Source organism: Colossoma macropomum, unplaced genomic scaffold (genome assembly GCF_904425465.1).
Source record: "Colossoma macropomum unplaced genomic scaffold, Colossoma_macropomum, whole genome shotgun sequence".
Lineage (NCBI taxonomy): Eukaryota > Metazoa > Chordata > Actinopteri > Characiformes > Serrasalmidae > Colossoma > Colossoma macropomum.
The window spans coordinates 24245415-24264204 of NW_023494807.1; the positions used below are offsets into that span (position 1 = coordinate 24245415).

At 36.3% G+C, this 18790-nt stretch overlaps 1 protein-coding gene and 1 pseudogene across 1 annotated transcript; both read left to right on the forward strand.

Annotated features, from left to right (window-relative positions):
- The first annotated feature begins 675 nt into the window (after positions 1-675).
- On the forward strand, positions 676-6742 carry LOC118796686 (SLAM family member 9-like). Its single transcript, XM_036555709.1, has 4 exons — positions 676-774; positions 2324-2620; positions 4494-4763; positions 5652-6742. Exons 1-4 carry the CDS (start codon positions 720-722, stop codon positions 5780-5782), a joined length of 753 nt encoding a protein of 250 aa, XP_036411602.1. The 5' UTR covers positions 676-719; the 3' UTR covers positions 5783-6742.
- Positions 6743-6818: 76 nt separating this feature from the next.
- On the forward strand, positions 6819-16890 carry LOC118797549 (annotated as a pseudogene).
- Positions 16891-18790: the final 1900 nt, after the last annotated feature.

Here is an 18790-nt window from a genome sequence, read left to right on the forward strand (position 1 = left end):
CAGGTTCAGTGTCTCCCTCTGCTGGTGTATCTGTGTGTTTGCTGAAGGCTGTGCTGTATTCTATCAGTCTGACCCTCATGCTGTCTGCAGTCATCACCGTCCACATCAGAGAAAGACTGACCAAATCATCTTAAAGACATGGATGGTGTTACACAGTTTATTATAGCTGTTACAGTTACATAATACTCTATTATATCATCATTGATTATAATCTACTCTACTATATAGCTGTACCCAACAGGCTCTCATCACTTACTGTTTTTCTAAGCTGTAGTGCACAGACCTTTAGCATCACTGTTATAGCTTCTCAGACAAAATGAAAATATTAATGTATAAAATTAGATAAATATATAAAGTGTATATATACAGCTAACCACAGAGGAAAAAGAAACAGGAACTGACAGACATTAAAAATAATTTTTAATGTCAGGCGTGTCATTAAAACATAACATGAAGACACAGTTCATTGAACTGAATGATCTTTAAACATAAACTGTTGTTACCAGTCATAATGTGTTCAGTGTTGAGAATGAACTTCTGCATATCATAGCATCAGCGCATTAGTAAAACTCTCTGAGGCAGTGAGGAGGTTTTTCAAAACTCCCTCCTTTATTGTAAAATGACCATCAGCACATCAGTAAACCTCTCGGAGGCAGTGAGGGGGTCTTTCATAACTTCCTCCTTCATTGTTAAAGAGGAAGTTTCTCACAATCTCTGCAATGGCGTTGTTGCTACAGCTGATCTTCGTTCCCTCCACTCTGATCTCAATCACAGGTAAACAATTCTCTGAACTTCATCACTATAGAGGTCATCTATGATAATGTATCGTGTTTAAGTCTCTCTGTCAGGTACAGAGTGTAAGTGATTATTGCAAGTGTGCATTGTCTGGTGACCTGAATAGAGTGATCTGAATTTATGCTAAAACATTTTAAATTGTACAACACATTGTAAGACATCATTAGACATCGGTTAATGCCACTGCTGAGCTGAACAAAAAATGAAGCAAGTTTTATATTTCATACTTTAACAAGACCTTGTGAGACGCTTCTGGATAAAAAAAGCAAAAGAAGCTTTACTAGTCAGTTTGTGATCCAAAGTCAATGTCAAAAAAGTCATGTCAGCTCCAAAAAAGACAAGATACAAAAACAGATAAACATAACAAAAAACGATCAGGCACACAAATGTAAAAGGGAACAAAAACATAGAAGTAAAGTCAGAACCGGAACAGTATAGAAACACACAGAAAAGAACCCTCAGTAGCTTTTAAGAGAAGCAAAACCTTGCAAAAGCAATACCTCACAAAGACTTAAACTAAAGCCCAGGCTTAAAAAAACTATCTAACATAGATCATATGACACAGAGAACAGGGGAGTAGAATCAGTAATCCAGTGAAACAGGTCTCTGGTAGGTGGTTTGTGGTGACGTCATGGTCATGTGTTCATTCAGAGGGTTTAAGGAAATGTCCAACAGAGAGTCAGGGCTGGACTCTACACAAGGAAAGCTGACCTGATTAACCAAATTAATTCAAAATGCAATCCCTATTTATAAACTATTAATCTAACCTCTTAAAAGTTTAATTCTAAACTGCTACAACCAAAGAATAGCCATTTTGCATTGAAGTCCCATTATTACATTAATAGGTAATAAGCCTGGGATTTTAAGGCATTAAATATTCAGACCATTATATTCAGACACAATTCTATTTCATTATAAATTTTATTTTATATTTTATATTTTATTCATTATGAAAATGGAAAACAATAGAGTGTTATAAGGTCTTTCCCTGTAAGTTTATTTTTGGCTGCAATGCAAGGTTTCTAGTTAGAAACACAACAGAAAACATTTCTGCATGTATATAAGCCCATTAATAGTTCATAACAATAATAATAATGCATTTTATTTACATAGCCGTTTTTTCCAACTTTACAAAATCCACAAACAAAACAATACCAGGCAAACAAATTAGCAAAACAGAAATTTGGAGCCGAATTCAGTCGCAGAGCAGTTGTGGCTTGCCGTTCACGCTGCATCACTCCATAGTCTACATCTGAGTAGTTCAATAAAACTTCCTTTTCTATCTGCTTTCCTTTGTTTTGCCTGATCTGTAGCTCATAGACTCAGTAAATACACTTCCTAATTATTGAGTTCAGGTGTTCAGGAAATGGGTTTAGAGTATTTTACTGTAAAAATATTTTATATGGATTCTTAAATAATGTAACAAAAAACAAATGCAAACTTCATAAAATACAAAACAGCTAAACATAATGTACTTACATTGCAACGTAACAAGAACATAACCAAATATTTTTGTCTCTCTCTATAGAGTCCAGTGATGTGTTCAGATTGGTTGGCGATTCTGTTCAACTGGACATACAGGATCCTGTACCGGAGTTTGATGGCTTATCCTGGGTTTTTAACAGATCTGAAAATGTTCTAAAACATTATTCTGAAGTTAAAAAAACTAAACAGTATCCTGGTTATGAAGGCAGAGTGGAGTTCAATGAGGAAACCTACAGTCTGACACTGAAGAACTTACAGAAGACTGATAGTGGACTGTATGAAGCAAAAGCAGTTGGTGCACAGAACAGAGTTGTTGCTGAGTACAGAGTCTCTGTGTTAGGTGAGTCTTACAGTGTGAGATACAATGGCAGGAAAAATGCATTTCTGACACAGCACTGCTACTGTCAGTCACAATCTTACATTCTTCTATCTTTTATTTAACCACTCTGCTGCTTATTATTAATAACTCTGCTGAGTTCTAAGGTCTTGTTAATTAGAAAGGACTGATCATTTTAAAATTAACTAGTGATGTTCAAAGAACATTCATAATCTGTGTTGAAGTAGTCAAATAAAGTGATTCATTACTTCATTACCAATTATTTCTCTCAGACTGTAATAGGATTACTTTACTCATTACTTCCTGTTAAAAGTAATCTCACTACTCATTAGTATAATTTGACATTACTCTTAAAACCCCATATAGATGGAAAAGTACAAGGGACAATGCAGCAGCCCTTTCAGTACCTTTTAGAGATTTAGAAATTAGAGTTTACAAAGAATCAGCCAATCACAGTGAAAATAATAATAATAATAATAATAATAATAATAATAATATCTAGTAATGCTAGATTAAAATGATGAAAAAATGCAGTTTGATAACTTAAAATTTGAAATCAACCAGTAGAAAGAGTTCCAATACAAGCGTCTCAAAATAACATATTTATGAATACAAAGTAAAGCTGAGCAGTTTACAAGGGAAACTCTAGTCAAGTGATGTTTTAAGTGAGGTTGTTGCTCTCCTTCAGCTGAGGACAGCACTGCTCATTTTCACAATCAAGATTGCACCGTAAGCTGTCGCAGGTCCTTGCTAGAAAAAAAAAGCGCAGATCAGACCAGCAGCATGAATTCCATGCTGGTTTTCCAGCAGAGGCAGAACATGTACAGACAAAATGTACTTTTTAAATGCAGCGCAGGGACGTGAGAAGTGAGAGTGCTGACTTTGTGGCAGCATTAACTGTTTGTTAATGCTGTTTTTCATTGCCACAACCTGGCGTAATATACTTTCTGCACTTAATCATCTAACATCATAATGTTTTTTGTTTATTTATTTACTTACTTACTTATTTTAACATATATATATCTTGCTTGCCATGACACAGACAGGGATAATCTGGGATATTTTTAATTAAAATGTAAAATCACATAAAATATTTCCCCACAACTCTGTTAGCAGATGAACTAGCACACTGTTGGCTCTCTGTGTGAAATGCTTTGACTCTGTGTTGAGCTGCTAGTGAGCAATGAGTGGTTAAAGGGGAGGGGTGAGAACCCCCTCCCATGAAAACAATTCATGCCATTGCATAAAGATGGCTGTGCCAAGACAAAACAAGCAGCACAACTGCAGCTTTCTTCATATCAGACAATTGACAAATAAAATATAGCATTTAAACACAGTAAAAACACTTTTTAAATGTTGGTTTTCTTGCTTACCTTTAAAGATGAAAATAAGGTTCCCTTCCATTTTGTGAAGTGAACACATTACCATGAAAAATAGGGAGTAGCTTTATTGAAGACAAAAATGCAGAGTCTCTAAAGGATCTCCAAAACAGGCAGAAATTACATTTTATGGTTCCCATGAAAAGGGGTTAATTAAACTTTTTGACTATTTAGTCTTTCTTTCGTATTGTATGTTATGTTTGCAGCTATTATAAGCATCATTTGGTTACTGAAGTGCTGCAATATTATTATTATTGTTATTATTATTATTATTGTTGTTGTTGTTGTTGTTGTTGTTGTTGTTGTTGTTGTTGTTGTTGTTAAGTAATCATGTTTGAGTCCAGGCCTCTAAGACAGTTTATAGGATTTCACGATGTCCTGAGACAAACAGATACTGAAGTCACTAATTCATAATTATCACTCCAACTGATTTACTGTTGTCTGGTTTTCAGTGTGATTACCTGCACTGCACTGATCTGTATGTATGTGTACCTCAGATCCAGTGGAGGCTCCAGTCCTGACTCACCAGCTAAGCAGAGACACCTGTAACATCACTCTCACCTGTAGAGGTCATGACCTCTCTATCAGCTCCAGCTGCTATAAAGAAACCTGCGAAGAGGAGGAAGTGACATCACCAGGAGGCGTCACCCTTTCCCTGTCTGTCAGTGGCAGCACCATCATCTGTAACCATAGCAACCCAGTCAGCTGGAAGACGGATGTTTTGGAGATGAGAAAACTTAAGCGACTCTGTGCTGATGAAGGTGAAGGTGTGAACACAGATACATACAGACACAAACACTGCCTCTAAAATCACCTAAAAGATTCAGACCCGTTTGTTTGTTTATTTATTTTCATTAAGCTATTAAGCGGTAGCCTGAATATGTTTCTTCATGGGAGCCTACCCAATTATTATTAATCATATTTTATGTTGTTGATTGCTATTTTTAGAGTCATCGCTTTGAGATCTCCAGTATTATGTTAAAGCAATAAGCCGTATGTTACTGCATTTTTATTAGACTGAAGGGTGTTCTTAGGCATGATGCAAAGCAGAGCATGTAAAACCCCCTTCCACTGTGATAAAATTACAATAATGCACAGCCTTGGGTGGCTTATTGCTTTCAATGAATCAGCAGCCAATGTAAAATATGATAATAATAATAATAATAATAATAATAATAATAAGAAGAAGAAGAAGAAGAAGAATAGTGTATAGTAGTAAGTTCAATTTATATAGCGCCTTTCTCAAACCAAAGGATGTTTTACAAAAACATTTCCAACAGCTGGCGAGGGGGGATTACAATGACCACAATATAGAGTCACTTAGCTAGCCTGAAAAGAGTCCTTAGCTGCAGCGGAAAGTGTCACTTCATAACTACAGTGTGTCCCACAGGCAGCCAGCCTTGGAAGCCTCAAAGGCCGAAAATATCCTTAGCCACTGGGGGCATTTTCCTGCAGCCAAACACCACCAATCCAGGATCAATTACACAACTTTCAGAAAATAATTTAAGTTATTATTAATAATTATTAACAGAAACAAGGATTCTGCTGAAAGAGAAGAATGTTCGGTTTGGTCAGATTCTTACTGAAGATGTTATTTCTTTTCTATTTGGTCATCATATTTAATCCAACAGTGGGTTTTGTTGTGTGTGTTTCAGGTTCAGTGTCTCCCTCTGCTGGTGTATCTGTGTGTTTCCTGAAGACTGTGCTGTATTCTATCACTCTGACTCTCATGCTGTCTGCAGTCATCACCGTCCACATCAGAGAAAGACTGACCAAATCATCTTAAAGACATGGATGGTGTTGTAGTTATATGATTCTTTGTTATGTGATCTTATTACAGTCTACTCCACTGTATTGCTGTATTGCTGTACCTAACAGGCTGTTATCACTTGCTGTGTTTTTGAAAGCTGTAGTGTACAGACTTTTAGCATCACTGTTGTAGAACAAAATCTTGTACCTCCAAAATGACTGGAAGAGAGGAGACGGAAAAAACAGTTTACATTTAATGTAACTAAGTAGGACCAGACTTTTTTCCCCCCCAAGTAATTTGGGGGCGTTTCATTTGGTCGCTTCATCATGAAATTGACACACAATGTAAAGGGCAACAGATTTTCAAATATCCAAAAGTTCAAATGGATTTGTACATACTGTTTATGCATATGATTATAAACATCACTAAAGACAGTGATGCCCCACAGCAGTATTTTTAGTGAAGTGTTAAAATTGACTTTTGGGTGGGCTTAAATGTATGAGCAACCTAATATTGAAGTGCTAGCATTATTACTGTAGTTCATGCATTTTTTTTTCCAAATTTTAAAAGATTGTTTCTAAAAACAGTATCACTTGTATTAAAGCGGAACAGAACTGTCCATGTATGGACACCATGCATGAAAGCATTTCCACAGCTTTTTTGTTTTTCAGTAAAGTATTTTGAAATACATTTAATGCTATATATGAAAGGCATATGATGTTTTTTCCAGTTAAGCCATTTTAGACAGAGAAGCTAATGAAGAGAAACTCAACTAACCACAGAGGAAAACTAACAGGAACTAATAGATATTAAAAATAATTTTGATGTCAGACGTGTCATTAAAACATAACATATTTCAGTTAATTAGTTGAATGATCATTGCAGGTTATTAATTCTATAAAAATACACTCTGCTACCACTTTAAAAACTACTGCTAATAGTTATATTGTGCTCAGTGTTCACTGAACACATTAAACTGAAGGTTCTTTTTGTATGTATGCCTTAAATAAAACTGCATTAAATTATGTTTTTAGTGTAGAATATTCTGTCACCTTTTTCTCATAATGCCTACATGAACATCAGCACATTAGTAAACCTCTCAGAGGCAGTGAGGAGGACTTTCAGAACCTCCTCCTTCACTCATAAAGATGAAGTATCTCAGAGTCTCTGTAATGGCGATGTTGCTATAGCTGATCTTTGTTCTCTCCACTGTGATCTCAGTCACAGGTAAACAATTCTCTGCACTATTCTTCAGCACTATAGAGGTTAAAGTGTATGATAATGTATTAGTTCAAGCTGTGGTCCCACAGTTAAAAAAAATATTTAACAAAACAATAAGTATTCATATCTATTCTAACCTGTTTACATGTATTATGTTTAAATCTAGTTAAACCTAAGACATTAATTGAGATAGTAATAAGCAAAATATATATAAAACCATCATTAGTAATGATAATGTATCATTATTGACTCGATCTGTTAAATAAAGTGTGTAAGTGATTATTGGTTTAATCCTCCATAGTGTCATAATCTACACTAAGAGAGCTGATCTCACTAAACATAGTAAAAATAAAAGCACATGATTATTTTTAACAGAATAAACCTACAATCCAGCTCTGAGACACATTTCATTTGATTTGTCACTTTGTAAAATTGTTTGAACAACAAAATGTATTAAACTAGACTACATGCTATTTAATGTCATGTATGTGTTATTTGATGGTTTTGTTTACTGGGTTTAGTCCTGCTCTGTTGTTCACCTACTGAGGTTATATCTGCTCAAGACTAAACACACATTTACAATTGACTAGTTTAAGCTTTTAAACTAGCACTAAATGTAGTCAAATATTTATGGTTTTATTAGCGTTACTGTACATTATCACTCCTCACAATTCACAACTTCTGCTAATTTAGTGCTTTTTTGGTGAGTTCAACATTGAAAAAAAAATATTAAATATAAAATAGAGAATGTGCCAGAACTTTCAGAGAAATCACATTTTGTTTAATTTTTTCCTCAATATGTTCAGATCAGCAAATGAACAGTAGCTGTGTATTCAAACGTGCAGAAGTGTGTTCTCTGTAGAGGACGTGTAACTTTTACAAAATATCGTTTGAAGAAGGGCACCCAAACTTTTGCATGCAACTGTAAATATGACACCAGTTGAAGCTTTTTTTTTTTTGCAGCATCAGCAGCAGCAGGAATATCTAGAATTTAATGTATTTTCATTCAAATGTGTTTGAATAATTATTTTCTTATATGTTTAAAATGAAACAGATCTTTCTTCATACTTGTAAATACATACTTTTTGTTCATGTTTCAAAAAAAGACATTATGCGTGTAAAGTAAAGTGGATATTTACACTTGAATTATATTAAATAACAAAAACAAAAAGTGTCCTCACTCAGTATACTAACATACAATACAGAGGCCTTACGAATTAGTCTTTAAGATGCCACACCAGATCATGATAAAGCCATCACAGTATAACAAAACATTTCTTATATTTTCTAATCTTATCTAATTTAATCTCTCTACAGTGTCCAGTGATTTGTTCAGGTTGGTTGGTGATTTTGTTGAGCTGGCCATACAGGATCCTGTACAGAAGTTTGAGGACTTGTTCTGGGTTTTTAACAGAACTAATAATGTTCTAAAATATTATACCGAAATTAAAAACAACTTAACAGCATCCTGCTTATGAAGGCAGAGTGGAGTTCAATGAGGAAACCTACAGTCTGACACTGAAGAACTTACAGAAGACTGATAGTGGACTGTATGAAGCAAAAGCAGCTGGTGATGAGGTCAGAGCTGTTGCTCAGTACAGAGTCTCTGTGTTGGGTAAGTCTCATAGAAAACCAGTCAGTGAGAGGAAACATGCAGTCCTGACACAACACTGCTGTTATTAAGACGCTGTAATTTTATCTATTCTTTGTTTATTCTTGTGCAATATTGAGCTTTTCTGAAGGCTAAAAACATTGTTTTTTTTTTAAAAAAAAACTTGTTTCTGTCATTGACAACAAACCTTATAAAGTGGTGCTAAAGAGATACACTCTAAAAAGTGATTAATGTGTTAAATAAGAACACACTTGTGATATCCGTTTTAACACTTTGTGTCACATTGTTTTCTGTGTTAAAACTAACACAAAATGTCATCTCTAAGCAGGCAGAGAAAAATTAACACATTTTGTGCTAAAGCTAACTCAAAATGTGCCGTCTCCAACTGAACACTCTGCTGTGTCTAGTTAGAGACAGAATGCGTTGTTTTGTAACACATCTGTTTTTCAAGCGTAACGTGGTCACATTTCACAATTTTTAAAACTTCTCTCATTACTGCCTTCCTTCCTCCTGCCTCTCATTTTGTTTTCTGTTTCTTCATCATCTGAGCTGTCCTCATCCTCACTCTTACATATTTCACTTAACTCAGTCATTTTCTCCTCTGTTACACTCTCTCCCCCTCGTTTTGACGGTCACTTTCCTTTTGGTCATTAGAGTCTGAACACTGAAGAGTTGAGTCAACATGAGCTCTTTTATTTATTTATTTTTTTCTGTTCAGTGCTGCTGATTTGTGATGAACTGTTTCTCACTAGTGCACATGAGTGCTGTTGCATGACAGTCTGGTTTCTTCCTTACGCAGCCACTAAACCTCAAGTTGGCTCAGCAAACACGAAGTTATTCTGTCATTTACATCTCTACTTATATCAATTTTTCACTATATGTCTGTTGAGGGTAGTTTTGAAGTTTTATTAGTATTATCTGTATATTCTTAGGCATATCTCTGAGAGGGTGCTAGGGGTTCCTGAACCTCCCATAAAAACGAAGGGATCCCCTATAAGTCTGACAAAATTGAATGTGGGGGGGCCCTGTGTTATTTCCTTGATTAAAATGTGAATTTTCTGACAAAATGAATACTCTCACATAAAGTGACTGTCTTCTTTTATACATTTTTATTGTGTTCATCATTAGACTCCTCCCCCTGTATCAACTATAAACTCACCCAGCCTCAATTCATAATGTAACTATACAATCTAGACGCTGAGCCATGTCACTGTTATAAAACTAGAGAATGCAAACTGCTGAGAAACAGAGAAAAAAGTGGGCCATTGTTCCTGCATGCCGAGTCTTTTGGCTGTTTTATAAAAGCAAAAAGCCACTGGAGGCCCTGTGTTAATGTACTTTTATCACAAGGAAGGGTGTTTTCTTTGGCATGATGCGAAGTGGAGTGCCTAAAACTCCCTTCACACATGCACAGCCTCTCTTGGTTTATTGCTTTACTAACCAATAATATCACGTTTGATCTCTCCCTCACCTCCTTCCATCTGTTATCAATTGAAATGCCCAGCTTGCTTAGAGACCCTCCCTGATACTGTGTTTCATACAGAAAGTCACAGTACAGAAGGAAATTCATGATTCATGTTGGCATTCAAGTCTTTGCCAAAAAGAGGTCAGTACACTCTCAAAAAACCACATGTAGGGCATTATTTTTAAAAACATCTGTGTGTTCCCTTACAAGTGGCACATTCTGTGCTACACAACTAGTGTACAATCTTATTTAACCTGAAAACATTACAGTCTTTTTGGGAGTCGACACTTCAGTTCCTCACTTCTTATGTCTTACAGAACTTACAAATTAGTTTCTTTGTAATGACTGAATAATCCATAGCAGTCACTCGGTACAGAGTAGTTACACAGTAGATACAAAAGAGTAAAACAGCTGTTACATAGTAGTAAAATATTAATTACATAGTTTAACTTAATTAGATAAAAGGCCTGCAGTTTAGTGACTAATACAGTCAGTGTAAGGAGACATAGATATGAATTATGCATTAAATTATGGATTAAAAACCTCTGACAAGTATTATTAGTGAAATCAATAGTCTTATATGTCACCTCTTGATCAGGCTTTTCATCAGGGCTCTCACCAAGATTTCTGCCACAATTTGAACTCTTTTATAAATGCACACAATGTAGAAAACAAATCAAATTCTTTTTAATTGAACTGACCATTTTTTAAGTTGTATTTGCATTGAAAGAATGGAGGTATTCCAAGTGTTAAACCAACCAAAGTCAAGTAATATAAAAAGAGAAAAAATTGTGTTTTTTGAGTCTCGTGTGATTTCCACCTGCTATCACAAGACACATACCAAAATAAATCTGTTGCACTTAAAGTAGGATATATCCCATGTTACTCAACTGTTTTGAGTTAGAGAAATATTTTTGATGATTTCTTGTTTTCAAAGATTTTATTGGTTCATGGCTCCATCTGTTTGTAAATGTTCCCCTTGTTTTATTCACCATCTCTGTGTTGTAATTTCTACTAGGCTAACTTCCCTTGGGTGTATACTTGTAAAGGAACATTGAGATATTAATATAGATAAACTTAATAAAAAAGTATGTTCACTTACCAAGGCAGTTTGAAATGCTGAAAGAAATTGAACAGACATGCTTGCTGCAAATGCTCTCCAGTGTACAACACACTCTTAATACTGCATCCATGTTTTTCCACTCTGTAGGCAACTTCACACACCACCACTGGACAAGCTATTGGAGCTCATTTGTACGTCCTCCCAAACAGCTAAACACAAACATGTTGATCTGAAGATAAATGCATTAAAAATTGTGCATTTACTTTTAAAAAAAAAGTGTTTTTTTTAAAAAAGTGATGAAATAAAACCTCAACTCATAATTATGGATTTTTTTCCTCTCAAACACTTCTCTGAAGAGATTAAAGTATGCTCAGTTAAAGTAAGTCATTAAGCCTAAAACTGATTGTACAACATAGCATTGTAAGGAGCTGTTTTTGCCAATGAACACATATTTGGCATGATTAAAAGGATTTTTGATTTGTCTTCCATGGTTTGAATGTAAACAAAGTCATTCTGAGTGATTTGATGTAAAATGGTGCATTGTACAGAAACTTACTCAATTTCTTTTCAGTGTTGAAAAGAAAAAAACAAAAAAAAAAACAAAAACAGGGGTCACAGCGTCTTCAAAACAACTATAACCATTTTATTTACTGCCCTAAAAGAGTAGTGAATATGTAAATATTGATGACTGTAAAATATTAGTATATCTGAAAAATATGTTTTCCTTGGGGACTATTTTGCCTTAACACTCTGCATGTAATTCTCCAACATCAGTACATTTAACTCCAAAACCTTAAGTCAAAATTATCATTAAACATTTCCAAAGTATTTGAAATCATTTTATATAATATCTTGGAATGAAGAAGCTTTTAGAGGCAACTGGAAGGAGGATTTTTTTGGAGATGGAAAAACTTAAACGACCCTGTGCTGATGAAGATGTGTACACAGATACATACAGATTTTGCATGTTTGATTTGAACCCCTGATTACTGTCACAACTATTATGAACAATTCTGACTCAGAAAGTTTCATTAGCACAGTGCATTTCCCATCAAATCACACTGAATTACTTTATTTACATCTCAACCATTTAATGACCATTGAATTGACTTAATTTACATCTTAACCATCAGTGGAATTTAGAAGCGTTATTAAAACTAGGTTGATGAAAGACTTTTTTGTATAATTGGCATTTTGATTTTAGCTACAGTGTTCTAGATGCAGTTTAAGCCCTGAACCCACCAGCTCAAATTTAAACACTGAATAGGACAGTTGATATTATTTTTCTCTACTCATTTGTTTCTGAGATTCAATATCAACACCATCACCAACGTCTAGATGGATCTCAGCTCCCTCTGAAAGGCTTTTAATGATCTCTGTGATCTGTGATGAGTGATTTATCACTGACTGACTGTCAGCATTACAGTGATGTGTCTGTACATCTTCTACCTCAGATCCAGTGGAGGCTCCAGTCCTGACTCACCAGCTAAGCAGAGACACCTGTAACATCACTCTCACCTGTAGAGGTCATGACCGCTCTATCAGCTCCAGCTGTTACAAAGAAACCTGTGAGGAGAAGGAAGTGACATCACCTGGAGGTATCAGCCATTCCCTGTCTGTCAGTGGCAGCACCATCATCTGTAACCATAGCAACCCAGTCAGCTGGAAGACGGATGTTTTGGAGATGAGAAAACTTAAACGACTCTGTGCTGATGAAGATCAAGGTGTGAACACAGATACACACAGACACTGTTACCAAAATCAAAAGATCCAGATCAGTTTTTGCACGTTTCTTTTTTTGTTTATTTGTTTTATGTTGTTTTTTTTTCCCACAATCATACTATTCAAAGCACTAATCTGAATGTATTTCTGCATGGGTGCTGTCACGCATTTGCCAGTATCACAGCAAGATATGGACTCCAACACCCACAATCCTCAAGGGGATCACATGACTTCTGACCATACATCGCGCTCCTATCAGCGCTCTCGCTCTCCGGAGTATTTACTCTTTGCACCTGTGTTTTAGATCACATGATCAGTACAGCATAGCTTATAAGCCTTTGTGAGGCTTTAGTGAGGATCAGTATGAGGTATTGATTCTTTACGAACCTACTGAGCGTCTCTTCTGATCTATTGTCTATTGTGTATTTGACCTTTGTTTCTCGTTCTCGACTCTGCCTTTTGCCTTACCCCATTTGGATACTGTTGCTAGTTTTTGTGCTGTTCTGTGTTTTTGACCTTTTTGGACTGTTTTTTGACCTGCCCTTTTGTCTTACCCCTTTGGTTTAGTTCACACGGTGATCTGATCATCGTTGTGTTTTGTGGCTGCTTTTTGGTTTTGACACACGCTTGGTTTTTGACTACGATTTTGGTTAACTCCATTAAACTGCCTTTCGCCCTTTTACACCGCGAGCGTCTGGATTCTTTTGAATTGTCACAGGTGCCCAGTGGGGGAGATGAAAGAATTATGCAAAGAATTATATTTGATTATGACACAGCAAATCATAGTGTTGAATCTAGCATTATGAATTACAAAAAGTCATGTATTAATAGCTTAGTAAGATTATTAAAACTGTAAAACATGATCACCTTTCTGCAAAGCACTCTGAGTTACCACCAATATGAAAGACATATTTTTTTTTTTATTAGGTGTAGGAAAAATGCAGTTCAGAACACAGCCCAATTAAAATATATTTTGTTGGTAATCTCAGCTGCTAAATCATGATCTCCATCTAGAGTGACAGATGTTTTAGGGGAGGTATAAACATAGATATATAGATATAAATGTACAACCCCATTTCCAAAAAACGTTGGGACACTCTGCAGAATGTAAATAAAAACAGAATGTAATGATATCTAAATCATGTAAACCATATTTTTAAAGGAAAATACCATAAAGACAACATAAAAGGTTGAAACTGAGAAATTTCATGCCCATTTTGAATTTGATGCCAGTGACATGTTCCAAGAAAGTTGGGACATGTTTGCCACTAAGTGTTTGGGAACTGAGCAGACACTGCTGTAGTTTTGAAAGTGAAATGTTTTCCCATTCTTGTTTGATACAGGATTTCAGCTGCTCAACAGTTCGAGGTCTCCCTTGTTTTGTTTTGCATTTCATAATGCGCCAAATGTTTTCAGTAGTGACAGGTCTGGACTGCAGGCAGGTCAGTTTAGCACCCAGACTCTTAACATGGAGCAATGCTGCTGTAATACATGCAGAATGTGGTTTGACATTATTTCAGCAAGACAATCAAGGCCTTCCCTGAAAAAGACGTTGTCTAGATGGCAGCACATGTTGTATTTATTGTTCAGTATTAATGGTGCCTTCACAGATGCCCATATCACCCATGCCATATGCACTCATGCACCCCTATACCATCATGAATACTGGCTTTTGAACTGTGTACTGATAACAAGCTGAGTGGTCTTTAGCCCGGAGGACACACCATCCATGATTTCAAATGTTAATTTGTCAAACCACAGGACACTTTTCCACTTCCCCTCAGTCCATTTGAAATGAGCTCAGGCCCAGAGAAGGTGGTAGCATTTCTGGATCCTGTTTACATACGGTTTCTTCTTTGCATTTTAGAGTTTTATTGTGACGCACCCCTCAGGCTCAGAGGGACTCCATTTCCCAGAATCTCAGGGGGGGTCACATGATTCTCAGCCCTCCATCTTGCTCCAAACACCACTCTCTGTCGCCTGAGTACTAACTGGTTACACCTGTTCTGGTAATATTAGCTCAGTATAAAGCCCGGGCTTTTAGTCTAGTCCAGTGTGAGGTATTGCTTCTTGTTCAAGAGCTACTGAGGGTTTTTTCTTCTGTCTATTGTGATTTTTCCGGTTTTGACTCTGTTTGCTGTTTTGACTTATGCCTTTTTGCCTTTGCCCTTTGGACTTTGTTTGCCTTATGTTTTTGTCTTTTGACTCTGCTGGATTTGACCTTTGCTTGTTTTTTGACCACGTTTTTGGATTACAATTTGAACATTAAAGTCATTTAACCATGAGCGTCTGAGTTATTCTGCCTTGTTACATTTATCTTGCATTTTTGGATGCAGTGATGAACTGTGTTCACAGGCAGTGGTTTTCCTGAGCTCATGCAGTGATTTCCACTAGAGAATCATGTCTGTTTTTAATGCAGTGCCTCCTGAGGGCCCAAAGATCACGGCCAGCAAATACTCTTGTCCCTTGCATACAGAGATTTCTCCAGATTCTCTGAATCTTCTAAATGTTATGTTCCGTAGATGATGAAATGCAAAAGTTCTTTGCTATTTTATGTTGAAAAAAAGTTACTCTTGAATTATTATTATTTGCTCATCCAGTCTTTCACAGAGTGGTGAACCCCTCCTCACCTTTTCTTCTGAAAGACTCAGCCTCTCTGAGATGCTCTTTTTATACCCAATCATGTTTCTGACCTGTTGCCAATCAACCACTAGGTGTTCTTTTAGCATTACACAACTTTACCAGTCATTTGTTGCCCCAGTCCCAACTTTTTTGGAACATGTTGCTGGCATCGAATTCAAAATGGGCAAATATTTTTCAAAAAACAATAGAATTTCTCAGTTTCAACATTTGATACATTGTCTTTGTACTATTTTCAATGAAACATAGGGTTCAAATGATTTGCACATCACAACTTTTTTGGAAATGGGGTTGTATTAAAATTTTCACTAAATGCCACACAGCCATTAACACAGCCATTTTTCCTTCAAATAAAAGCCAGCAGTGCATGTGCTCCATTAGCTCAGTTGTTAACGTGCCTATGTATTTACAGGTGTATGCAAAAGTTTTAACACCCCCAGTATGGTAACATTTTCTGTTGATTTTCTAAGGTAAAATAAGCTACAGAGAAAACACTTCTTGTACTGCACACTTACTACTTATTCACTTAATTTAACAAATTGGAAGAAATAAAAACAAACTGTAGCCTGGGCAAAGCTGTTTTTTTATTTTACTACAGTTTAATTATATTACAATTTAAATTTTATTGTTGCTGTCCAATAAAAAGAGACACAAATGTCCTTTTTTATTCTAATTTTCTGAGCAAAGCAGCTTTCCTTTACATTGTGTAAAATTTCTATGATGAATGGACGGATACAAACGCTTTAAAAGTACTTGGAATAAAATCTCTTATATTACATTAAAATTAGAGAACGTGTTTGCCTTCTTCTGTAAAGTCACCCTTTGAGATACTTTTTTTAACAGCCATGTAATATGTGTAATAATAGAGTGATGATGATGATGATGATGATGATGATATGTTAAAATCAGCAAATAAATAGAAATTGTGCACTAACATTTGTAGAAAAATGCCATTTTTAAAGTGTGTTCTCTGTAGAGGATGTGTTCACTTATTTTCACTAAGAAAATCAACAAAGCATCGAATTTCACCAGGGGTGTTCAAACTTCTGCATATGACTGGATTACACTTCCAGTTTTTTTAAAAGGTAGGGGCTTTTATTTTAAAATCGACTGAAATGTGACATTTTAAGTGAACAGTGTAGAGAACAGACTGCTAGGTATTTCCTATATTTTTGTTCATCATATTATAGACAACAACCGCGACCCTATCTGGACTAAGCGGTTAACGATGATGATGATGATGATGATGATGATATTATAGACAACAGTGGGTTTTGTTGTGTGTTTCAGGTACAGTGCCTCCCTCTGCTGGTGTATCTGTGTGTTTACTGAAGATTGTGCTATGTTCCATTATTCTGACCCTCATGCTGTCTGCAGTCATCACCGTCCACATCAAAGAAAGACTGACCAAATCATCTTAAAGACATGGATGGTGTTACACAGTTTATTAAAGCTGTGGATGTGTTTTTGTAAGTGTAGCCTAAGGGCTCAGCATATAGTGTATCTTGAAGGCATCCATTCTCAGACAGCAAGGGGATAGGGGGCCACTGGTGGTTAAGCAGAGTATTATAAAATTTCACTATTTATTGCTCATTTTTGACTCACAGCCCAAAGAATTATTTATTTTCCCTTCATTTCTTTTTGTTATACTTTGTAAATTAGTTTAGTGAATAATTTTACAGCTATATCATAAATAAAGCCAGTTATACAGCTGTAACCAACAACACATTATCAGCAACAACATTTTCAAAACATATCATTTTGTATTAAGCCTAGTCATTTTTTTTCCTGCAAGTAGTTTGTTTTCCATAATAAAAGACTGTATGCATTTAATATCTGTTTGAGGAGGTCAAAATCTAGTCTAGACACATTGTTGTCTGAGAGCAAGAAGAGGGCACAGAGCCATTTGAGTGCGAGGTGAAGAGATATATAGTGGATTGGTTGTGTCTCTCACATCTGTTTTACCACCTGAGGGTGGAGCCTCCGCTCTCCATGCAGGGGGTTCCCCCTAGAAAGGAGATCTGCCCTCCTAGAGATCCTTAAATCAACACAAAAGATTCCTTTTCTTTTCTTTCTTTCCTTTTTTTTCCCCCACAAAAAAAGATAACAGAGACTAAAGACAGACTCAAGAGTAGAGCTTTTCTTTTCCCCTTTTTATATATTTACGCTGGTGAATCCTTCAAGAGAGGAAAACACTCAGAAGTCAAGACTAAAAGACTTTTTATTAAATACTGGCTGAGTCAGGGCAGCATGTCAGCAAGAACTCAAGACTAAGCAGAAAGCAGCATGTGAGCACCCCTTAAATAAGGTGTCCACAGCTGTCACCACTCAGCCTTAATTAGCCCTTCCTGCTCCCCGGCTCCTCCTAGTGGCCGGAGGAGTCCCTGCAGGCTACCTGAATGTTACACAACTGCAGTTGCACTGTCCCTCTGAACCAGGACATCATGACTGCAGAGGAGGGGGAGAAAGTGTTTTAAAGCTGGAATAATGCAGGGTATTAACCTTGTTAATTTCTTAAAATTGTTACTTATTACTGTATATACAATATGTATGTAAATAAAAAAATGAACTAAAGATAAAAAATATAAACTCTGTCCTATAATATCAATATAAACATAACTAAAATCTTTACACTATAAGGATATTTACAGGTTTTGCACATGGAATACTGTACAAGACATGCTGCACATGAGGTGTGATTATATTTCACATGGGAATGGTGATGAATTCAAAGTTAATTTCTGTAGGCATGTAATGTCTAACAGGGGTGGGGGGGGGGTTCTACTGGGAGCAGTGCTGGTTGTACAGTCTAACAGCAGCATGACTTCAAGACATGTGCAATGCACTTATGCACTTCAAAAACTGTGCTAACAAAACAGCATAAGAGGGCCATTCAAGAAGACCTAGAACTCCACTTTGCACATGTTCAGAGGTGAAGTGGTTGGTATAGCGTAGTGGGTAACACCCCTGCCTTCTACGCTGTAGACTGGGGTTCAATCCCCTGCCTGGGTAAGCACCCTACTCTATACCAATAAGGGTCCTTGGGCAAGACTCCTAACACTACCTTTGTCTACCTGTGTAAACTGATCAAATTGTAAGTCGCTCTGGATAAGAGCGTCTGCCAAACGCCGTAAATGTAAGCTGAAAGGAGAGAGGAGCAGAAGTGTGCCTTGAACATGTATGTAGGAGAACATGGGAAGTTTACATGTCCAACCACAGAACAATGGGATATCATCTTGAATTTTGAGCAAGACACTGGGCCCTATGAAGGAAGTGACTCCTGATATGAGCAAGGCAGAGGCCTTGGTCACCTGCATCATC

Coding starts and splice junctions, on each gene's coding strand:
- LOC118796686 (XM_036555709.1), top strand. CDS start 720: ATGGCGTTGTTGCTACAGCTGATCTTCGTTCCCTCCACTCTGATCTCA. Junction 775..2,323: donor CACTCTGATCTCAATCACAG/GTAAACAATTCT, acceptor CTCTCTCTATAG/AGTCCAGTGATGTGTTCAGA. Junction 4,764..5,651: donor CTGTGCTGATGAAGGTGAAG/GTGTGAACACAG, acceptor TGTGTGTTTCAG/GTTCAGTGTCTCCCTCTGCT.